The sequence below is a fragment of the Schistocerca nitens genome, chromosome 8, assembly GCF_023898315.1.
Source record: "Schistocerca nitens isolate TAMUIC-IGC-003100 chromosome 8, iqSchNite1.1, whole genome shotgun sequence".
NCBI lineage: Eukaryota > Metazoa > Arthropoda > Insecta > Orthoptera > Acrididae > Schistocerca > Schistocerca nitens.
The window spans coordinates 300,799,615-300,825,034 of NC_064621.1; the positions used below are offsets into that span (position 1 = coordinate 300,799,615).

General features: G+C 43.8%; 1 protein-coding gene across 1 annotated transcript in view; it reads right to left on the minus strand.

The window, feature by feature from the left end:
- LOC126199101 (cytochrome P450 6k1-like) overlaps positions 1-25,420 on the minus strand; it is a 90,572-nt gene that overhangs the window by 12,149 nt on the left and 53,003 nt on the right. The window contains exons 4-6 of the mRNA XM_049935851.1: positions 18,813-19,017; positions 8,309-8,439; positions 1,027-1,251 (exon numbers count right to left, since the gene is read on the minus strand). Coding sequence (XP_049791808.1) covers positions 1,027-1,251; positions 8,309-8,439; positions 18,813-19,017 — 561 coding nt within the window. The remainder of the gene's footprint in view (positions 1-1,026; positions 1,252-8,308; positions 8,440-18,812; positions 19,018-25,420) is intronic.

Here is a 25,420-nt window from a genome sequence, read left to right on the forward strand (position 1 = left end):
GCGCCATGTCATCAAGCGGACGCACCCACAAACATATTTAAGCACATACGAAATACTGGATCTACATTTAAATACTTGAAATTAAATAAATATTCCTACGGCTGGACCATAAAAAGCTCTAACACACATTATTAAATACATAAACAAATTAAATAAACATATATCAAAGGAATAGCAACAAAAGGTAGGCCAGTAGCCTAATGTCTCTGTGCTTTCTAAAACGCAGTAAATATTTAACCAATTTCTTCATGAATAGTATATATCGGATATAAACATAGACAGAGATGAATAAATATATTTATAAGTATGCTGCTACCGTTTTTTCATGTATCTGTGGAGTTCTAATTGCCTGACACGATCGATAGTAAACGGCCACTTTGACCTCCAATAACTCATGAACTATTCAAGTTACATGCCTGTAATTTATACCAATTTAGGGTTGCACTAATAGCTCTGTAAAGACACGTCGATCGACGAAATCGGATGAAGCGTTTAAATTTTGGAAATTCGTTCCTGGGTGTTACATGTATAATTTACCGTCAGATACTAAACTTTAAACTAATAAAGATATTGAAAATCTGATTACACCATCAGAATCGTCGTGCAAATACTGTTTGTTTCTGAGGTATCATGATTCGTCTGGCTACTCTTAATTTCTATACGAACTGCGAAATGTGTGCCATTAAAGTTTCACAAAGTCCACCATCTTTGGCCCTCCCGGCGTGTCTCCGTCATCAACATAGTGTCACCATGGAATTCCCAGCCACGCGGCTGGACCCCTCTTGCTTCGGCCAGCGTCTGGCACCACGTGGTCGGCCTACCAAGCGGCCCGCGTCCGCCAGGCGGTCCGTGCGCCCACTGCTTCCCCCGAAGTTAGAATATTTTCAGGGCGCGACGACTCGCCCGTTACCTCACAAGCTATGAGTTACGAAGATGCTTTAGGATCCTCCACCATTTGTATAATTCCTATTCTCAGCGTTTGGCGCACACTGTACGGATGAAAGTGAGGCGAGTGGGTGCACCGACCTGCGATGCACATGTTGAGGTAGCGGATGTCGGCGACCGTGTCGTAGGTGAGCGGCCCCCGAGGCGCCTTGGCCAGCGCCTCCAGCACCTCCGCCCTGAGGCGCTCCTGCACTTCCGGGTTGTGCGCCAGCTCGTACATCATGAACGTCAGCGCCGAGCCCGTCGTCTCGAAGCCCGCTGAGAAGAACACCGACGCCTGCGCCACCAGGTCGTCGCCCTCGAAGTCTGCAGTGGAAAATAAAACAAGTAAGCGCCACCTCTTATTTGTGGTCCCACAGGTTGGTTGGTTGATTTGGGGGAGGGGACCAAACAGCGAGGTCTTCGGTACCATCTGATTAGGAAAGGAAGGATGGGGAAGGAAGCCAGTCATACCCTTTCCAAGGAACCACAACGGGATTTGCCTGAGGGGAATTAGGGAAGTCACGGAAAACCTAAATCAGCATGCCGGACGCGGGTTTTAACCGTCGTCCTTCAGAATACGAGTCCAGTGTGCTAGCCACTGGGCCACCTCGCTCGGTGTCGTCCACATACTAGAGTGTGTCCGAAGATTTCATATATCCCTAGAGCAAAACAGTATATTGTGTACCATAGTATGTACCGGGTGATGAAAAAGACAGTATAAATTTGAAAACTGAATAAATCACGGAATAATGTAGATACAGAGGTACAAATTGGCACACATGCTTGGAATGACTTGGGGTTTTATTAGAACCAAAAAAATACAACAGTTCAAAAATTTCCGACAGATGGCGCTTCATCTGATCAGAATAGCAATAATTAGCATAACAAAGGAAGACAAAGCAAAGATGATGTTCTTTACAGGGAATGCTCAATATGTCCACCATCATTCGTCAACAATAGCTGTAGTCGAGGAATAATGTTGTGAACAACACTGTAAAGCATGTCCGGAGTTATGGTGGGGCATTGGCGTCGGATGTTGTCTTTCAGCATCCCTAGAGATGTCGGTCGATCACGATGCACTTGCGACTTCAGGTAACCCTAAAGCCAATAATCGCACGGACTGAGGTCTGGGGACCTGGGAGGCCAAGCATGACGAAAGTGGCGGCTGAGTACACGATCATCACCAAACGAGGCGCGCAAGAGATCTTTCACGCGTCTAGCAATATGGGGTGGAGCGTCATCCTGCATAAACATCGTACGTTCCAGCAGGTGTTTATCAGCCAGGCTAGGGATGATGCGATTCTGTAACATATCGGCGTACCTCTCACCCGTCTCGGTAGCAGTTAGTGACGTTTTACTGTCCAGCGCCATCTGTTGGACATTTTGTGAACTTTCTTTTTTTTCGGTTCTAATAAAACCCCATGTCATTCCAAGCATGTGTGTCAATTTTTACCTCTCTATCTACATTATTCCGCGGTTTATTAAGTTTTCAAATTTATACTGACTTTTTGATCATCCGGTATATACAAGAACTCGGTATCCAGTGAATCTAAAGGGCGTTTCGGGAAAATCAGTAAATATTTCAGGAGGCGTTAGCATAACCTAATGAACAAAGTACAAGCGTCTAACCGGGTGACTGGACTGAAGAGTTTCTAGCAATCAGAACACAGTATTTTATGTATACAGACTGAACCGGCGAGTAAAAATTTGCACCATGGACGTGAATCGAACCCGGGTATCCTGCTAATTAGTCAGGTGCGCTAGCCACTATTTTTTTAATCTCTTTTTTCTTATATCTCATTTTTTCGGTATTGTTCGTTGCATTTGTTCGTGGCGGATATCCCATGACACCCATTGAAGTTCATCAACGATACATTCCCTCGGTTTTTATAAATTTCAGACGGCATCTAACCCTCGGACTGAACACGCTAAGCTACCGTGCCAGCTTTTTTATCTCATTTTGTTCGTTGTATTTGTTCGTGGCGGACGTCCCTTGATGATTGTTCAAGTTCTTTGTTCAGCCATTAACTTAGTTTTCTATTACAGAGGGCAGCTAACCTTCTGCCCGAACACGCCGAGCCACCGCGCCGGCGCCACTAGGCCACCTCAGCACAGCTGTTCCAACAAACTGCACATATTACCCTGGCACGCCTCCCTCCTCGGTCCAAGTTGTTACTGCCGCTCCAGCCTACTTTAAATTGCCCTTACACACGAACAGAATTGTCGAGGCTCACCATGTTCTGGAATAGCACTTCAACACCGAAAGTAAATGTGGGATCCAGTCTGAAACCCAGGTGAAGGTACTCATGCAAATATTAGCTCACCGCTTCAGTCTTTACGCATAAAATCACATCTGCATGAGACCAGTAAAGTCTCTGAAATTCCAGAACACAGTATGTCATTCTGAACGCAAGGAAGCCTCAAGACGTAAAAGTAGCTTTGGTGTGACACAGGGGATTGTCATAGGACCATTACGTCAGACGTTTCATGGGGCTTTCTGTGGATAGTGTTGTGTACAGAGAAGTTGTGACGCTAGAAAATTGTAGTGAAATGCGGGAAGACCTGAAGAGGATCCACGCTTGGAACAAAGATTGACAGTTGACCCTCAACAAAAACAAACGTAACGCATTGCTAACACATAAACAGAAAGACTCTTTTTTGTGTGGTTACAAAATTGCAGAACAGTCACTTGAAGCAGCTGCTTTCATAAAATATCTGGAAGTAAGCTTACTGAGTGATTTGAAGTGGAACGACTACATAGAATTATTAGCGAGTGAGGCAGATGCTAGACTGAGATTAAGTGGAATAATCCTCAGGAAATGTAGTCCATCAACAGAGTAAATAGCTTACAAAACACAAGTTCGACCAATACTTGAATATTGCTCGTCGGTATGGGATCCGTACTGGGAAGGACTGATACAGGAAATAGAAGAGATCCAAAGAAGAGTGCCAAGTTTCGTTACAGGTTCATTTAGTGAGCGCGAAAACGTCACAGAGATGCTCAAGCCAGTCTAGTGGCGGACTCTGAAAGACAGGCCTTCTGCATCATTCACAGTAGTCCTCTCAGATTGTTTGCGGATGATGCTGTCATTCACCATCATGTAAAGTCATCAGATGATCAAAACGAGTTGCAAAATGATGTAGACAAATTTCCGTATGCTGCAAAAATTGGCAGTTGACTATAAATCATGAAAAGTGTGAAGTCGTCCATATGAGCACTAAAAGAATTCGCTAAATCTCAGTTACACGACAAATCACACAATTTTATAGGCCGAAAACTCAACTAAATACTTAGGGATTACAATTACGAATAACTTGAACTGGAACAATCACATGGATAATGATGTAGGGAAAGCAAACCAAAGACTGCCATTTATTGGCAGAACACTTAGAAAATGTAACAAGTTTTTTAAAAAGGCTGCTTACAGTACACTTGTGCCCCCTGTTCTGGAGTACTGCTGTGCGATATGGGATCAGTATCAGACAGGACTGACGGAAGACATCGAAAAAGTTCCAAAAAGGGCAGTTCGTTTTGTATTGTCGCGAAACAGAGGAGAGAGTGTCAAATTTTTCGCTCCGGCAGAACCTTCACATAAAATTTCAATCACCAATTTTCTCCTCAAAGTCTGCAAATATTTTGTTGGCCCCAACCTACATGGGAAGAAGTGATCATCATAATAAAATAAGAGAAATCTGAACTCACACGGAAAGATTTAAATGTTCGTTTTTCCCGCGCGTTGTTCGAAAGTGGAACTGCAGCGAAGCAGCTTAAAGGTGGCACTTAATAGTGAATTACATAGTAATCGCCGGACGGTGTGGCCGAGCGGTTCTAGGCGCTTCAGTCTGGAACCGCGCGACCGCTACGGTCGCAGGTTCGAATCCTGCCTCGGGCATGGATGTGTGTGATGTCCTTGGGTTAGTTCGGTTTAAGAAGTTCTACGTTCTAGGGGACTGATGACCTCAGCATTTAAGTCCCATAGTGCTCAGAACCATTTGAACAGAGTAGTCATGGGGTCGCAGATTTAGATTATGGTCTACTCTTAAAATACCAGGAGTGTACCTTCCTAGAAAAGATAATCAGTATGTTGCTTCCTCCTATGTATATCTTGCGAAAAGACCATGGAGATAAAATGAGAGAGGTTCGAGCCCACAAGGAAGGTTACCGTGAGTCGTTCTTCCTGCGAACCATATGCGACTGGAACAGGAAATGGAGGAAGTGCACTGGTGCACAAAGTACTCTTCGCCACACACCGTGAAGTGACTTGTGGAGCACAGATGTAGACGTAGACTAATACGAATAAAACGAGTCATACTCGGTGGAGAAAGTAAAACATTTCCATAAAGTATTTCACGCTCCTTAAGATAGACAACCCAACTTTTGCACTCGGGGCAGATGGTGTAAGTGGGGTTGCCTATCTTCAGGTGCGTGAAATATTTTCTGGAGCAGTTTTACTTTGCCAACTCTGTATACCGTTGAGTCCCATATATATTTGTAACCTAGACACAGCTATTGGAATGTAAACTAAACGGCGGCGTTGGTGACCAAGCACTATGAAAATTTCTACCATTGCATAGATAATGGGGCGATTTAAGACGATGCGGTAGCACAACGCTCCCATCCAAGTGATTGACTGTCATACCACACCACATATTTACAGAGAAGCATTCTTCAAAATGTGTCCCCACAAAGCCATGAGGGTTTCCGTTGGACCATCATTGTGAGTTACGAGTTTTACCGAGATTATCACGAGTGAAAATGGCTTCATCAGTAAACACTATTACACCTACATCTACATCATACTCTGCAAGCCACCTAATGGTATGTAGCAGAGGGCACTTCTGGTGCCACTAACTGATCACCCCTTCACTGTTCCACTAGCGATCGGTGCTTGGGGAGAATGATTGTTCGTAAGCGTCTTTATGAGCTCTAAATTCTCGAATTTTCTCGTCGTCGTCTTTTCGCTAGATGTATGTGAGAGGAAGTGGTCTCTTGAAATTGAAAAATTAAGCCTCTCTCTCATGCATAATGACTCTCTTATAGTGTCTGCCACTGCAGTTTGTTGAGCACCTCTGTAACGCTCTTGAGCCGCCTAAACAATCCCATGACGAAACTCGCTGCTCTTCTTTGGACCTTCTCTATCTCTTTTATTAGTCCTCCCCAGAGAGGATGAACAGTATTCAAGAATCGATCGAACAAGCGCTTTATATGCCGCTTCCTTCGTGGATGAGTTACATTTCCTTAGGATTCTACCTAAGAATCTTAATCTAGCATCTACTTTTCCTACTATCTGCTTTATGTGACCCTTCCACTCAATATCTCTCTGGATAGTTATTCCTAGATATTTTACAGTAGATAATGTTTCCAGCATTTTGTCATCAATAGTGTAGTTCTACAGTAGTGGATTTCTTGTTTTGTATATGCGCAATATGTTACATTTATTTATGATCAGGGTCATCTGCCAGAATGTGCACGATTCATCAATCCTCTGCAGCTCATTCTACAAATCGATTCTGTCTTCTGGCTTTCTTATAGACAAAAGTACCATCTGTGAACACTCTTAAGATTTTCCGATGCTTTATTCTAATCATTTATATATACTGTCAATAGTAGCGGTCGTATCACGTTTCCCTCGGGTACTCCGGTAATTATCTGTACATCTGTCGATTTTGCTCCGTTAAGAGATGTGTCTGCAAGGAATTCTTGAATCCAGTCGCAAATGTGATCCAAGTCTCGATAAACTCGTGTTTTTTTTCACTAAACGACAGTGCGAGACGGTGTCAAATGCCTTCCTGAAATCGGGGAACACGGCATCAACCGGAGTGCTATGGATCTCATGCAGGAAAAGGGCAAGCTGAGATTTGCAAGATACCTGTTTGCAGAATCCATATCGATTTTTATAGAGGAGATTGTCGTTCTCCAAAAACGTCATAATAAATTAATGAATTACTCTACGATTTGCAACTAGCCAATGGCAAAGTTCCAATCCTCTGCCTTCGTCTGGAATGTGCTGAATCTGCTACAGTTGATTAGGATAGATACGTAACGTTCGCGACATTCTCGTCTGTGGAATACCAATACATGCAGAAATTCTACACGTGGAATATGCTCCACCAACTGAATAATGCCTTCAACTTCATTCACACCTTGTTTATTTGCAAGTTCAGATGAAACAGCCCTGCTACCCGCTGCAACAGTCTCATATAGCGTACTGGAAACACCAGGTATCACCCTTCAATTTGGTTATCTGCAGTTCGGAAATCGTACACTGTATTCTCTACAAGCTTTCGTGGAAACCTCGAAATTCTCCAGTGTATTTCGGTGTCCAGGAGAAAAATAAACTACACATGGAAATCTATGTCTGAAACCATCATCCCAAAAGGCAATAGAGCGTCGCATTGATAGGAGACAAGGCCTGTCTACGCAGCAGCTAGCTCCATCTTCTCCACTGGTGATGGGGCAATCAGTCGCGATCACTGAATAACAAACAACATTGCGAGATGATTCACCAGCGGTCCGTCAGCGTACACAGGGGCGTCTGCTGCCGAGGGGATGGCCTATGGCAGGCGCCGGCGCCTACCACTTCTACACTTTGTAGCGTCGTTGGATGACGTTTCCGGGCACGGTTTTTCGTCGCCTCGATTTATTCCTCAAGACAATCTCTATAACTCCTCGAAGTTCGTCGCAACATTCCTGGGACGTACTGTGTAGAGTACCAAAATAGAAATGCTCACCTTAACAAAGCATCAACCAAAGCAAAACAAGATCGACCACATCCTGTCTTATGGAAATGTCATAACAAAGAAGTAAGAAATTGAGTGTAGTGAACAACGTCACTTACTGCAGTAGTGATAATGAAAAATAAAGGACATGAGGCACATGAAATTGTGTGTTACTCCCATTAAAATCTTTTCTTCAATATTACCCAAAAATAAAATTTTCTTCTAATTTTTTCGCTCCTTTCTGATATAGTGAAGTCTTGAAAAGCACTTGTGGCTATGTTTTCAACCTCCTTCTTTATTGAGCCATTGGAATAGCTAATGATTCATGTAATCCTCTCAAACACGCTTTTTAATGATACTTTTCCCTCCTCGTTTGTCACTTGCAGCAAAAATGTAAAAGTATTGCATATAATCGTAGCTGTCTGATTATGAAGAATTTCTCCTGCTCCCATGACTGCTGTGTCGTGCTTTGCGGCAAAATGATAGCAACTAGAATGTTCGAAGTGCGCGGGTCAGCAGGCGACAGACAGGTCAGGTGGGCCACCCTTTCGGAACAGTGGGATGGACTCGCCCCGCTGTCACAACAAGGATGCGTTTCTGCGCCGGTGACACCGTATTTTGCAAGAAATCTCCTTGTAGGAGGACTCAGGTGGAGGCTTACCGAATAATCCCTTGTCCTTGCCCTCCACATTGCTGCCGTCCTTCTCCTCCCCAGCTGGCGAGATGACGCCCTTGTTCTTCAGCTGGATCAGCAGCTCCACGAAGTCACTCCTCTTCTCGCCACTCTGTTCCCTGTAACAGAGCAAACCGTTTGGTGGCCTTACATTTAAGCAGACACAAGACGCTGTGAGAAAGCGTTTGCGCAGGATGAGAGGATGCGGAACAAAAAAGGTCTAATGGACTTACGTCTGGAGGTGCACGGTTTCCATGCTAGAGACCATTTATTCAACCATACTTTGTTACAGAGACTGCGGTCTAATACGATCTGTAGCATGCAGCCACAGTTACAGTACGTGTTGAAAAAAATTTGTAAATTTGTGGTAAGTTCCTGCGGGACCAAACTGCTGAGATCATCGGTCCCTAGGCTTACACACTACTTAATCTAACTTAAACTAACATATTTTGGGGGCGCGGCGGGGGAGGAGGGGGGGGGGGGAGGAGCCGCCCGAACCGGGACAAGTCACCTAAGACCACGCAGCTAACCCGCGCGGCCAGTATGTGTTGAATATGGTTACCATGTGCCTCAACACATGCGTGTACGCGCCGTAGCATTTTGTGTCTCACACGTTCACATCAGCCAGGCTACATCCGACTAGTGTCAAAGGTAGCACCAATACGCTGTTCCAGTGTTTCAACATATGCATTGGGCTCTGCATACACGATACTTTTGCGATGGCCCTATTACCAGAAATAGCACGGGTTGAGATCCGATGAACGAGCAGGCCATGCAACTGGACCCGCTCGTCCGATCCATCGACCAGGGGAGACACGATTGAGATGCGTCCATACGTTAACAGTGAAGAGGGCTGGAACTCCATCATGTAGCATCCCCATAACCCTTCGAATCATCCATGGCACTTCTTCCAGCAGGCGAAGAAGGAAGGGAGAACGGTCCCAAAATATGGCCATCAATTATACCGGCACACACATTACGGCTCCACCAATACTGATGATTCGCTGTCACCATACCATGGGGGTTCTGCATACTATCCCACATATGACTGTTATGAAAGTTGAAGATTCCACTCCGCGTAAAGGTGACCTCAGCTGTGATAGGAAGTATGACACAAATCCTGGAATCGTGGTCGCCTGGTGAAGAAACCAGTGACCATAATGTTCCCGAGGTCGAAAGTCTGTCACTAGTAAGCCCTGGACACGCTGTCAGTGATAAGGGACGTAACAGTTGTCATGGAGAATGTTCCACACGGTCATTTGGCTTACGCTGTACTGGAGGGCCAACTGCCTGGTACTGACACGGCGGTCGCCTTCCACAGTGTTAATCACATTTTGCTTAATCACATTTTGCTTCAAGTCTCATGTCCTAACATTTCGGGCACGTCTTTCATGATTTCTTGCTTCGTGAAACGACCATGTATTAGACAAACGGCGTAACACTGTTGCAAACATTGAATACTGTGGTGGTTGTCGGCGGGGATAGATCTCCTGATACAGCCTCCCTCCCCGCCGCCCATTGCCATTTGCCTTTCTGTAAGTAAACACCGTGCCCCCCAAGCTCTCGATTTGAATATGTAACCACTGTGTACAACGCTATATCATATCCACTACAAGGTGAGTCAGCAAGAGAAGTGAATTGGACAAAACATTACCAATTACTATGGTAGGAGAGGGCACTAGGGCATGACGTATGAGGAACAGTACCACTCCTAGGAGGAAACCATGCATACTGTAATTGTGGGTGCATGGTACAGCGCGTATTATACGGCTGTCTCTGTAAAAAAAATATGATTGAGTAAATGGTCTCTAGCATGGAAACCATGCATTTCCGGACATTGCAAGGTGTCAGGCAAATCCAACACCTTCCATGAAAACCCTGGCATGATAAGCAAATCCAGCTGTATGTCACATAGCTCCGAATAAATCGTGACATTAAATTAACCAAAGTAATACGAGTAACGAATGAGCAAATGGAATACCACAGACTAACACAAGAATGCCTAACTGCATGTCATACCTTCCCTCCGTGAGACAGACGCAGTTCCGAGGGGAGAAACGAGAACAGAAGCCGAGAGCAGAACCGTGTTCAGCTTGAAGGCCCCATGAAAAGTAACCGCCAGGACCACCTCCCAGCCCATGTTAAAAGATAGAGCCCTCCAGAAGAACAGTATAGATCTTACGATAACACTAAAAGGTCCACACCAGCTGCAAGTTTTAGCGTGAGACTTTTTCGCGTTTCTGTTACGTTGCAAACGTTAAAAACATTGCCCCACCACGAAAAGTATAACGTTTCTCATTGGATAGACAGAATTTTTGTAGGCGGAGCCTAACGTTAACATTGAGACCCTGATTGGTCAGATGAAAACACAGCCAGATAGTTTTTTTTTAAACCAACTTCGGTAAATTGTAGTAAGGAGAAGTTAGGAGAGAGTTGCTTCCGAGGCGGCGAGCTGTATGGAGCTGCGCCGCCCGCCGCCCCCTGACACTGCCTAACCAACGACAAGGTAATGAACGCACGCGATGCCGTATAACAACACATAAAGCTTCACTCAGAACTGCAGAAGCCTCATCTGTTACAACCCCTTTTTGCGTAATACCAGTGTCGATCGTCAATTAAAGCTCATGGTATTCACATTTGCTACGTAAGTTAAAATCTGAAACGCGATGATTTTTCTGATATATAATTATTGAGAAGCCACATCAGCCACTGTTAATTTACGACAAGTTAGATAAGTAATTAAAGATAATTGAGGGTCACTGTAGACCATTTTGATAGTTTTCTCTTTTGTGAAATTTAATTTAAACCTAGATTATAGATGTGATATGGCATAGGTCATCCTTCGATCCATTGTAGAACTTGGAAGCCCGCTCAGGGAATATTCGTTCACATTTTTGTTGAACGCAGTTGGTTTTTATCATCCTGTAGTAAAATATTTCCTTTTATCAATAGTGCACTATATAAACAATATTTTGTGAGTAGAATAAAATTTCCAATGGTAAACTTAACTGCTTTTTCGACGTTATTTTACCAGCTAACTAAAAATAGGAAAGCTTTGAACCCCTTCCACTAAATTTAGTTAGTATTAAGATTCTTTTACAGGGAGTGCAGTGGAGCTGACGCTGAAATCATTAAGTATTTGGTTATATCATCGCTAGTCTCACTGAACTCTTCTGAACTGTACATGTCATGTGTGGTCTGGCGTCTCCTTACCAGCAACAGGTCCCAGTTTCAAACTAGTCAATTCCCTAAAAAACACGCTCAGAGCGTCGTTGCGCGAAAGTGGTAGGGAGACACGACTTAGAACAAACAGACACCACGCAGAATGTGAGAACATAAATTCGTTAGACCTTTTTGGTCCCGTATCCTCTCATCGATCAATCCCTAGTGTTTGTACACGGTGGAAAAAATCTCCCTGTATAGGATATGGCTCGCATCCTATTCCATCATATGAGGAATGTCAGTTATGTACCAAACTTCTGTTCACTGTCCCATTGTTTTATGCTAGTAAGAAGATAGGTACCATTCACAGCAGAATGTATTATTGTGTACAATATTTGTTTAGCATTACTGACCAGTAGGTTACTCGACAGCTGAGTAGTGTGAAAGAGGTTGGTCATCTCATTAGATATAGCCATGTGCACCAACAGAAATTTATCTCACGGAGAGGGTCAAGACTCTAAAAGTACCATTTTTGAAAGGAGTATAAATGAACTGGTCACTTTCAAGACGTGTCACATCACAAGAACTGAATTTCATGGGTGACACAAAAGAGTTACCGGTATTATATCACTGACAATTGATGGTAACCCATATAATATTTGTTATAGGTGGATTACCTTGATACTTAAAAGGTAAGTCTATTTTGTGTTACTAAAATGATCATGGACATGGCACATTTTTGAAATTGTTCTGAAGTTATATCTTAATGGAATTAAATGTGAGATATATCAAACACAATGATCAGTAAGTTAGGAAATGAAACAGTAAAATATTTAGGAAAGATATTTTTGTTCATATTGCAATAACATTAGATTGGTACTGAATATGATAAGTGTGAAGAATGAAAAAGTCAGAAATGAGAAAATACTGTTGCTCATAAACGAAAGAGTCACTTAACAAGGTGCCTTTCACCATCTTCCTCGAAAGTGATTGCCTTGTTACGATTGAAACAGACACACCTGTTGTATAGCACAGTTGCTTTCTTCGTGTAAAACTAAATGCAGTCTCAGCAAGCTACCACAAGCATAGTTTGTGCACGGACGAAAGGTTAAATGCTACGTTGTCAGAGAGAGTTAAAGTGACCTGAGAACTGGTGACGGGCACCTGCCAAGTACGCTACTACCATCTTTACGTAGCGCGGTATTGAAAAGAGGAAGGTTTCATTCCAGGATTTCGTGGTGGCCTGTCGCTGTGTTGGACTGTTCCTTGTCTGTACCCTGAAAAGGACAGGTAAGAGGAATCGACAGGAAATGGACTAGGAGGGGGCTCTTTTACAGCACTATCCTACAAACGCCTGAATTTTATTTGTCAGCGCAAAGTCGCAGCTGTGTCGAAAGAATTGGCATAATTTTCCATGAACATTGTGACAGCCAAACGCAAGTTACACAGCAGTTGCTGAAGCATTGTATGTAAATTGAAAAGGGATCACCGATGTCAGCTGCAGCGGGGCATTAAGCGGAATAGGTGGCGCTCGCTGGGAGTGTGGATCGGCCGTGACGCGTGTCGGAATAGTAGGGGAAGCGGCGGTAACGCTGTCTCCTGCATGGCGCAATCGTTACCCCACCTGTCTAGTAAGCAGGAGACCCCGGGTTCGAATCCCAGTCGGGTACACATTTTCTCTCGCCGCCGCTGATTCCTCTTAATGTCCTGCTGCAGATGACAGCAATGATTCCCCCCCCCCCCCCCCTCCATTTACTTGCAATATTTCAAAGCTGCGGACACCACGCACTCATACAACTGTTGAAATTGTGGTTTTGTCTCACTGCTATGTGCTAGATTGTGCTACAGTTAGGTAAACGAGAGGTTGAGAGGAATCTCTACTACAATTATCAGTCAAACAGCTATCTGAATATGGAATTCTCTAATGAGTAAAAAGTCTGTACTCGAGAAACAACTTACGATCGCCTACGGGTGCATCCCCGACCAATTTTCCGAACTCCGTGCTGTTAGCTCACAGTGTATGTTCGGAATGTGATCGCGAAAAATAATTTGGTGGGTAGCCACAACGTCATTAATTTATCGGTGATGAGAAGATGGCAATAATGACGGGACGCGAGGGCAAACCTTTAAAGTTGAGAAAGTCCATACGTGCGAAGTACAACTGGAGGGGCATAATGCATAGTGGGGTGGAAACAGAGAAGAATAAACAAAATCCCACTGACTTTATGAGATGTGTTGATAAGATTTGATCGCAGGTTCGAATCCTGCCTCGGGCATGGATGTGTGTGATGTCCTTAGGTTAGTTAGGTTTAAGTAGTTCTAAGTTCTAGGGAACTGATGACCTCAGAAGTTAAGTCCCATAGTGCTCAGAACCATTTGATAAGGTTTGAGGACTACTCTCAAACAAAAGTTTGTTGTGCTATAGAGAGCATATGCATATACACGTGTAGCAAGTAACACGGCTGCACATATAAGAATGTGCAGATGGTCACTAGTTTGGAGGGAATGAGAATAATTTATTAATTTTTTAAAAAATTTGTTTGGTTAAGGTTAATCTTTGCTGGAAGACAGTTTCCACAGCTCGGTCGTGGTGCCGGTTGTGTGGCTAGGTTGGCGTTGTTGTCACTGTTGCGGGTTGCGGACGAACGGACGCTTCGTAAACGTTGCCTACAACCCTCAACAAATCGGAGCGCAGGAAACTGCCCACTTGAGGTCTCGTGAGCTGGCAGCAGAGTGCCGAGCTGATGCAAGCTCGTTCTCACTTCTGCTGGCTCCCAACCCAACATGTCCTTTCCCTAAGCTCCTGAAATCTGGTTAAAATTACTTGTTAGTTAACATTTCATTCATTGGAGCTGGTTTCCTACAACCAGTGTGCTCAGTGTCACGTCTGAACTGCTCGTCAGTACCAGACAGCCACAAAAAATGATCAGTTAACTCTGAGTTCCTTGTCCAGCGTCCTTTCTTGATTTCCAGTATAACGTGAAGTGATGGTGCAGTGCAATGGTTAAGATAAAGTCCTCCTGTGCAGAAGGTTATGAATTCGAATGTCACCAGATGATACGTAATTTTGTTTTTAAATCTTTATCAAAATTATTTGATTCTTATTTTTGTTCAGTTAATTGGTTCAAATGTAATTTTTTTTTGTTTGAATCCCTTATTGTGTCTTTTCATCACCATCTTTTTTATTTGCTCTTATATTTTTCTTTTTATTATTCTTTTTTCGTTTGGATCTACTTGTGCCGCCTATAATCCGCAGCCGAATGCCAACAAGGACTGCTGATCGAATAGTATCGCGTCAGCAATGAGAGCGAGAAATTACAGCTCGCTTTTAGTGATGAAACTGCAGTTTTCCTCTCTTGAGTTTGCTCGTAGAGGTCAACTTTAATCGCCATGAACAAAGATATCGTGATTAATAGTTTTGCCACAGGTTTTCCTCGCATTCATTGCACACCACGAGGTTGTGGTCCAGTTAGGACATGAGTGCAGAGATATTATTGCTTACCGCACATTTCAAGTAAACGAGGTGTACAACCGTGACAAGGGTGAGTCCTATTTCACGCCTAATATGTTACTTATTGTCAGGACCAGGTATCATCATAAAATAAATGAGTGTGAGTCCGTCGCTGTATGGTTTGAAGCCCAAGGAAATTGTGTCGAAATAAAAGTGACTGGTGATCTTACCTTTCATTATAGAAACTGAAATAAAGTACCCTTCATTCTGTAGAACGCGTCGTCTGCCGCGGTTCGACACTGATCACTTAAAATCGGCTGTGGACTGAGCAGAGAAACCACATCCAACATTGCTCCGTGTTACATATAACACTTCAGCACTTGTAAAGTGACCAGCTGTGTTTGCGTGTCGCCTTCATCCGAGCTGATATGCAACCCTGTCAACAGACAAGTAATTTTAATCGGGCTATAACTACAGCGTGCGACGCTTAAATCCGGACAAATTTCAATTTGAATTCCCCACCATATCTTAGATCCGCCGGAGGTCGCGACTGGGATTCTTGAAAGCCATAGGCATCCTGTAAACAGTCAGAAGCTCAAAATGGCCGAGATGTTACGGACAAGTGCGGAGTACAAACGAAGAGCAGCGATTATCGAAAGTTTTCGCGCTTGGCTTTCGCCCACTGAAATAGTTCCATTCTTCGGGTACCCGAGACCAGGTGTTTACGGTATTGTGGCGAAGTATAATACATCGGAGAAGTCTGGGGAGGGTTCTGCTAACCCGGCGAGGAAACATCATTGGAGGAAACGTGTGTCACGAACGGCGGCAGTCATCGAAAAGGCTCAGGCGCTGATTTCGGAGGACCCGGGGCAATCGCTGAAGAAATTGGCGTCAGTGTCGAATGTCAGCGATAATGCGTCGGATGGCAGAGGAGGACCTCATACGAGCCATTTGTTATAAAACTGGCTCTCGGATAACGTTGAGACGTTCGGTCAAAGAAGTTCTGGCCCCCAAATAGTCCGGATTTGAACTCCCTCGACTTCCATGTTTGGAGCGTAGTCGAAAGTGTTACCAACTAGACGAGACACTCCAATGTCGCATTTCTACTCAACGTTGTCGAAGCAGCATTAGCGAATATGGGCAGCGCTGTTTTAAAGAGTGCTTGGGATCGCTGCAGGACAATATTGGAGGCTGTCAGTGGGGCTGGAGAGGGTTGCATCGAGTAATGTTACTCTTGAAAGGTACCACTATTTATATGTAACAAGATTCGCATTTTCATTTGTATTTTGTTTTAATAAATTTGCTGCAAAAAAGTTTCATTCATCCTGATTTAAGCGACGCACCCTACATGTCCTACTCGACACTCTGGCCGTAATGACCCCTCCAGAGGTAAGGCACCTTTCCTGGGTCGGCCTTGTGTATCCCTGAACAGATAATTAATCTGAAAACATGTTTACGCCAATTGTTTGCTTACTACTGAAAAACCAAAAACTTTAGATATCTACTCCCTGGCCTGATCTCCTTCCATCCTGCACAATATATTAATTTCGTGTGGCTTGATGGCCAGGTGTAAGTCTTTCGATTTGGCGCCTTTTCGGAAACTTGAACGTCTCTAATCCACCCCATTTATCCACCCAGGATAAGGGGACCTAGAGTTTTATGTGGAAACTAAACAAAGCGACTCCTCACATCGTGGAGAGGTTAAGGCCTGATTAAAGGCGAACTGAAAATTTCCCTGCTCCAACTGAGATTCGGTCCTGCGACCTATCGGCTTCCACGCGTACGCTTCAACTTAGACCACTTTTTTGCGACACTATGAAACTTATTATCTCTAAAAAATTTTGTGATCCCATATTTAATAAAAAAATTTCACGGAAAAATTTTACCTATCCGAGTCTTCCAAAGCAAGCTGTTCTCTAAAACTTGCACTGCAATTCCGAAGTTGACAGAGACATTAATAAACAGATGTACATAAAAATTAATTGTTTTTGACAAACCATATTACCGCAGTATTTACGTCCACTGTTTGAAACCCACTGAGCAGAAAAGTTTGATTTAACCAATCTTGGAGGTCCGAACATTTACAGTAAATGTGATAGGTATATGGTATACTATTTGCCACAAAGCTGAAACAGTGATAAATGTAGATATTAAATGAATTACCTGATCCAACTGTAAACAGGCAAATCCATTAAAGTAGTTATTACGAAGCAAAACAAAAATGTGTGTTCAGACAAAAATTTCCTATAAAATTTTCAATGAGCAGATGTACGAGAGCTGTCCAGAAGGTAACAGACAATTTGAGCGATCACGACGGTAGACGGATTTACAACCGCCATTTTGGTGCAATAACGTTCCCACACTCAGTACGCACCCAGCGGTGTTAGCGTGTGGTCTGTCTCTCTGATACTTTGCTTTTTGTGACGTGTTAAAATAAGTGCTACAACAGAAAATCCTGCCACTTATGAGGTGCGTTCTGTTGTTAGGTCTTTGTCGGCAAAAAACTGCGAACCATTTTAAATTTATCGCGATCTTTGTCATGAATATAGGAAGAGGAATAATGAGTGAAAGCCGAGTGAGGTAATGGTGCACTGATTTTGAAAACGACCGTACCAATGTTCACGATGAGGATCTTAGTGGTAGGCCTAACCTTGCGGCTGACGAACTACTGGTGATGAAAATAAACGACAAAATTCGTGAAAATTATCGTTTCACGATTAAGGAACTTTCATAGCATTTTCCCCAAATTTGACGGAGTTTGGTGCCTGAAATTGTGGCGGAGTAGCTTGGTTACCACAAATTTTGTGCTAGTTGGCTTCCCAAAATCCTAATGGAAGACCACAAAAAACAGAGAGTGACTGCAGCACTGATATTCCTAGAAGATTACGAGAAAAATGGTAGCAAAGTTATCGATCGGATCGTAACTGGGGACCAGACTTCGGTGAAATATGTCAATTGTGAAACAAAAAGGCAGTCGATGGGATGGGGACACACAAATTCCCCAAGAAACCAAGGAAATATTTGCAGACGCTGTCAGCGAGAAAGGTCGTGGCTACTACGTTTTGGGACTTTAAGGGAGTGATTCTCGTTGATTTTCTTGAACGTGTCACAAAAATTAACTCAGAGAGATACTGTCAAATACTGACAAATTTAAGGCAGGCGATACAAAACAAGCGTCAGGAAAAACCTAGCGCAAAAGTTTTGTTTTTTCACGACAAAGCACGTCCACTCGCGGCTAATCGTACCCGAGAGCTTCTACGGGGTTTTGTATGAGAGGCGTTTGATCATCCCCCATACAGCCCGGATTTGGCGCCGAGATACTACCAACGCTTGCCAGCAATGAAGACATGGCTCGCTACACAGCGCTTTGATACTGAGATGGAACTGCGTGCCGGTATAAACCAGTAGTTGCAGTCGCCGGCGGCAGATTTCTACAAAGACGGTATTGAAAAACTCGTGCCGCGGTTTGATAAGTGCCTCAATTTGAATGGCTGTTATACAGAAAAATAGCTTAAGAGTGTGCCTTTAAAATGTATATAATAACATTTGGTTTTTCCGTATAGTTAATTGTTTACTTCAAACCGTTTGTTACATTCTGGATAACCCTTGTATAATTATGTAAAAGCACAACTACAAACGTAGCCATTTGAATATGGAAACCTGAAATACTTACAAAAAAGACCCGACTGTGAGAATAGGGGAATGTACTTTATTACTAGATCCCCACACAGATGATCAGGCGTAAATACAAATGTGATGCTAACTTGACTTTTCCGAGTAATACACTGGTGCTGGCGACTTACAAGCACGTGATGTGTTAGCTGTTGTTACTGACAATGTCTGCAATATTATGAACTTTACGGTGCGGACGTAGCTTACCTGCCTCTGATGACTTGCCACAGTGAGTTTCTGAGGAACTTGCTGGTCTCCGACTGGAAGAAGCTGAAGCCCAGAATGTCACTGAGCCATGGCGTGTAGAAGATGCCGTTTATCTCTGTGCCGCGGGCCCTCGTAAACTCGAAGATCTTGCGGCCGAAGGCGCGGAAGGGAGACTTGGGGTCGCCCAAAGCATTTGAGTTCACGCCTGTAAATGAACAATGGTTATATGTGACACTGCGCATTATACAAAGTTGAAGCGTTTTGCTACGTACACTGGAATTTTAAGCAGTATCTATACAACAATATATAGATGTTTCTATGTACAAGGTGATTCTTACTAATGTTTAAAAAACCCCAAAGCGATGTGGATGATTCTGAGACAAGTGATTAAACATAAGACACATGCAGCGGCAAATGTCGGGAAATAGCTCAAAAGTGGATAAGACATGTTGAACATGTAGGGTCACCAGATGACGTGATGACGTACCTCGCCGCACATGCAGCCACTGGAGATATCGATCCTACCTTCGCCGGTAGGAATCAGTGCTACAAGTCACTCCGCTAGGTTACTCTTTTTTCGAACAATTTCGTTAATTTGATCTGTTGTAAACGTAGAAGTCACAAAATTACTGTTCTGGCTGTAACCAAGCAAAACCTGTCACTATTTTGTATTTCTTTCCTTTTGTCCATTTTCATTTACAGACTGTATTTAATAATGAAATTGTAGGTCATTTTGGGTTAGCGATGCAATTCGGGACCGTACACTAATTTACTTGTGACGCATCACGATAGGTTTTTCTTGTACTGTACATTGCAATAAACATGCTGAGAGCGCAAGACCGTTAAATAAAATAATAAATCTTACCTCAGTATAAACACATGACGTCCTATTAAGACATTTTTCATTTTCAGGAAAAGAAAAAGTTTCATGTACTCAGATCGTGTAAATCAGGGGAAACTTGTTCATGAAGGCCAGCTAGCAATTTGCCCCTGTATGTTTATTCTCCGTCAACGGTCTTGCGGCAGTGGTAACACCGGTTCCCGTCAGATCACCGAAATTAACCGCTGTCGGGCTGGGATAGCACTTGGATGGCTGACCATCCGGTCTGCCGAGCGCTATTGGCAAGTGGGGTGCATTCAGCACTTGTGAGGCAAATTGAGGAGCTACTTGATTGAGAAGAAGCAGCTCTGGTCTCGTAAACTGACAGACGGCCGGGAGAGCGGTGTGCTGACCACATGCCCCTCCATATCCGCATCCAGTGACGCCTGTGGGCTGAGGAAGACACGGCGGCCTGTCGGTTCCGCTGGGCCTTCACGGCCTGTTCGGGTGGAGTTAAGTTTTAGTTTATTCTCCAGCGCAGAAGGATTTTACTACGGATAAAGGATTGTTTCTGTTTTGGTGAATATGCTGAAGAGTCTCACTTGCAGTCACGTGAAACAACGATGAAAACGCCATCTAATGTTCGCTGAACATCCATGTCTATGTCTACGTGATTACTCTGTAATTCACAGTTAAGTGCCTGGCAGAGGTTTCATCGAACCACCTTCAAGCTATTTCACTACCGCACCTCTCTCGAACAACGCGCGGGAAAAACGAACACTTAAATCGTTCCGTTCGAACTATGGTTTCTCTTATTTTATTACGAGGATCATTGTTCTCTATGTAGGTGGGAGCCAACAAAATATTTTAACATTCGGAGGAGAAAATTGGTGATTGACATTTCATGAGAAGATCCTTTCGCAACGAAAAACGCCTTTGTTTTAATGATTGCCATCCCGATTCGCGTATCACATCCGTGGCACTCCCTCCTCCATGTCGCAACAATACAAAAAGACGCGCCCTTCTTTGAACTTTCTCGAGGACGGAAAAGCGAAGGGTAGGCAGTCTGTCCCATTTATAACTGTTATGACAATAAATCCCATTCTTTGGTTCGCCTTTCCCACAACATTATCTACGTGATCGTTCCAATTTAAGTTATTCGTAATTGTAATCCACAACTATTTAGTTGAACTGACAGGATTTAAATTTATGCGGTTTATCGTGTAACCGAAATTTAGCGCATTCCACTTAGTACTCACGTGGATGACTTCACATTTTTCATAATTTAGGGTCAATTGCTACTTTTCGCTCAAGCTGGCAGCTTGTTTAAATCATTTTGCTATTGGTTTTGATTATCTGATGTCTTTCAAATTTTAAAGGTGGCAGGGGTAAAATACAGGGAGCGAAAGGCTATTTACAATTTATACAGGAACCAGATGGCAGTTATAAGCGTCGTGGGGCATGAAAGGGAAGCAGTGGTTGGGAAGGGAGTGAGACAGGGTTGTAGCCTCTCCCCGATGTTATTCAATCTATATATTGAGCAAGCAGTAAAGGAAACAAAAGAAAAATTTGGAGTAGGTATTAAAATCCAGGGAGAAGAAATAAAAACATTGAGGTTCGCCGATGACATTGTAATTCTGTCAGAGACGGCAAAGGACTTGGAAGAGCAGTTGAACGGAATGGACAGTGTCTTGAAAGGAGGATATAAGATGAACATCAACAAAAGCAAAACGAGGATAATGGAATGTTGTCAAATTAAGTCGGGTGATGCTGAGGGTATTAGATTAGGAAATGAGACACTTAAAGTAGTAAAGGAGTTTTGCTATTTGGGGAGCAAAATAACTGATGATGGTCCGCAGCTCGTGGTCTCGCGGTAGCGTTCTCGCTTCCCGAGCACGGGGTCCCGGGTTCGATTCCCGGCGGGGTCAGGGATTTTCTCTGCCTCGTGATGACTGGGTGTTGTGTGACGTCCTTAGGGTAGTTAGGTTTAAGTAGTTCTTAGTTCTAGGGGACTGATGACCATAGATGTTAAGTCCCATAGTGCTCAGAGCCATTTGAACCATTTGAACTGATGATGGTCGAAGTAGAGAGGATATAAAATGTAGACTGGCAATGGCAAGGAAAGCGTTTCTGAAGAAGAGAAATTTGTTAACATCGAGTATAGATTTAAGTGTCAGTGTATGGAGTGTAGCCATGTATGGAAGTGAAACACGGACGATAAATAGTTTGGACAAGAAGAGAATAGAAGCTTTCGAAATGTGGTGCTACAGAAGAATGTTGAAGATTAGGTGGGTAGATCACGTAACTAATGAGGAGGTATTGAATAGAATTGGGGAGAAGAGAAGTTTGTGGCACAACTTGACTAGAAGAAGGGATCGGTTGGTAGGACATGTTCTGAGGCATCAAGGGATCACAAATTTAGCATTGAAGGGCAGCGTGGAAGGTAAAAATCGTAGAGGGAGACCAAGAGATGGATACACTAAGCAGATTCAGAAGGATGTAGGCTGCAGTAGGTACTGGGAGATGAAGGAGCTTGCACAGGATAGAGTAGCATGGAGGGCTGCATCAAACCAGTCTCAGGACTGAAGACCACAACAACAACAACATGTCTTTACTAGACCGTGAATGATAGCATCACATGCAAGCAGTCTAAGAGGGTTTCTAAGACTGTCTCCTAAATCTATTATACAGATCAGGAGCAGCAGAGGATTTGTAATACTTCCTTGGGGAGCGACAAATATTACTTCTGTTTTATTCGATGACATTTCATCAGTTACTACGAACTGTAACCTTTCTCACATGAAATCACGTATCCAGCCGCACAACTGAGAGGACACTCCGCAGTCACGCAGTTTCATTAAAAAAAGCCCTCTGGAAATCTAAAAATATGGAATCAATTCGACATCCCCTGCCGATACCACTCATTATTTCGTGAGAGTAAAGAGCTCGTTGGGTTTGGTTCAAATGGCTCTGAGCATTATGGGACTTAACTTCTGAGGTCATCAGTCCCCTAGAACTTAGAACTACTTAAACCTAACTAACCTAAGGACATCACACACATCCATGCCTGAGGCAGGATTCGAACCTGCGACCGTAGCGGTCGCGCAGTTCCAGACTGTAGCGCCTAGAACTGCTCGGCCACTACGGCCGGCCTCGTGAGGTTTCATAGGAACGATATTTTCTGAATCCGTGTTAGCTATTTGTTAATGAATTGTTTTTTTTTCGAACACAATATGTATTCCAAAATCCTACTGCAAATCGACTTTAGTGATATGGGTCTGTAATTCAGCGGATTACTCCCATTTCCTTGCTTGAGTATTGGTGTGACCTGTGCAACTTTTAAGTGTTTAGAGACGGATTGTGTACGATTGCTAAGTATGAAGCTACTGTATCAGTTTATTGTGAAAGAAACCGAACTGGTATGAAATTTGTACCGGAGGGCTTGCCTTTATTGAGTGATTTAAGCTGCTTCGCATCACCAAGGATATCTACGTCTATGTTAGTCATGTTGGCAGTTGTTGTTAATCGGAATTCTGGAATGATTACTTGGTCTTCTTTGGTGAAAGAACTTCGGAAAACCGTGTTTAGTAACACTACTTTAGTGGCGCTGCCATCAGCAACATTATCATTGCTATTGCGCAATGGAGATGTTGATTGCCACTGGTGTACTCTACATGTGAGCAGGATCTCGTTGGGTTTTCTGCCAGATTTCGAGACAGAGTTTCGTTGTGAAAACTATTAAAAGCATGTCGGATTGAATTTCACGCTAAATTTCGAGCTTCTTTAAAACTTCGTCAATCTCAGAAATTTTGCATTGTTTTAAATTTGGCACCATGTTTTGTTGCTTTTACAACAGTATTCTGAGCGGGGGGATCAATACCATTTGTCATTAATCTCTCAATTGCCGCCGATAGTATTCCTTTGGATTTAAACCACATCTGATCTACCCTTACATAGTCAAATCGGAAGGCGTCAAACGAACTTTTATGTGCTATACAAAGATATGAGAAGCAGTCAAATGAAAATTGAGCTCCCCCACAACGGGACCATGGCACGGTTCCATTCAAAAGTAATTACCACACCCGTAAGATATTTATCCCTCTGGGAGATGAGACGATCAATTTCTGTTTCGTAGAATGAAGTCGGCCACTGACAGATCCACAACTGCACCCATTCTTGCAGTACCTCGTCCGCAAAGATGTGAAGGTGAAAGGTCTGCATTCTGCGGACGATGTTGCAGTGCTTGCCAACCAAATCGCTGAAGTATAGGCTTGGTGCGATTGGCAGTGTGGTGCGGGCTTTATCGTGCAACAGGATGATTCGACCAACAACATTCCGACAGCCTAAGGACAAACGACAGCAGTGGAAACTCCCACATATCTCCCGCCAAAGAAATCCTGACTTGAAACTTCCTGGCAGTTTAAAACTGTTTGCCGGACCGAGACTCGAACTCGGGACCTTTGCCTTTCGTGGGCAAGTGCTCTACCGTCTGAGCTACCCAAGCACGACTAACGCCCCATCCTCACAGTTTTACTTCTGCCAGTACCTCGTTTCCTACCTTCCAAACTTTACAGAAGCTCTCCCGCAGAGACGCTCTCCTCGCAGGAGAGCTTCTGTAAAGTTTGGAAGGTAGGAGACGAGGTACTGTCAGAAGTAAAACTGTGAGGATGGGCCGTGAGTCGTGCTTAGGTAGCTCAGATGGTAGCGCACTTGCCCGCGAAAGGCAAAGTTCCCGAGTTCGAGTCTCGGTCCGGCACACAGTTTTAATCTACCAGGAAGTTTCATATCAGCGCACACTATGCTGCAGAGTGAAAATCTCATTCTGTAAATCCATACTTGTCTACACAAGTTCCGGTAAGGTCATTATGGTGTCCTCCTCTGACTGAAGGTGCCCTCTTCTCGTCGAGTTCCTCTAGCGTGAGATCTCAATCAATGCACAGCACTATGAAGACACATTGCAGAAAATGAGACGTGCCATAATGTGAATACCGCCAGGAATGATTTCGGACAGAACCATCCTTTTGCACGATAACGCACGTCCCCAAGCGCGAACGCGAAATATTAAAGTGCAGTCCATCCCTCGAAATCGCTCAGGGGTGCACTGTAAATCTGATGTAAACTGGCAAGATAAGATAAGCCCTTTCTACGGGCAGTGTTGTCCTTCGACAGAGAGTGTGTGGTGGCGAGGGGCATTGTGAGCAAGCACCATTTTTAGAAGACGCCGTGGCTCGCGGTCGGCGACCTTCCGGGGCTATTGGTATCTACATGGGATTGCCAACCGGACGAAGGATACGCTTCAGCGATTTGGTTGGGAAACACTCCAACGTCTTCTGCACAGCCAGGATCCTTCACTGCGTATTTTCAAATCTTTGGCGATTTAAAATAAGACAGGTTGAAAGTCGGTTTGATTTGGATGAGGAAGTTAATGAGTGGTTATGGTTATAGATAAGTCAGCGGCAGACTGCGTTCTACAACAAAGGAACTGATCGTCACGTCTCCTCGAGGGAGAAATGTCTTAACGGTTGTTGTTTGACTGATCTTGGAGGAGGGGAGCAAACAGCGAGGTCACCAGTCCCATCGGATTAGGGAGGGATGGCGGAGAAAGTCGGCCGTGCCCTTTCAATAGGAACCATCCTGGCGTTTGTCTAAAGCGGTTTATGGAAATCACGGAAAGTCTAAATCAGGATGGCCGGACGCGGGTTTGAGCCGTCGTCTTCCCAAATGCGAGTCCAGTGCGCTAACCACTGCGCCATGTCACTCGGTAATGTCTTAATGCGTATGGTGATTA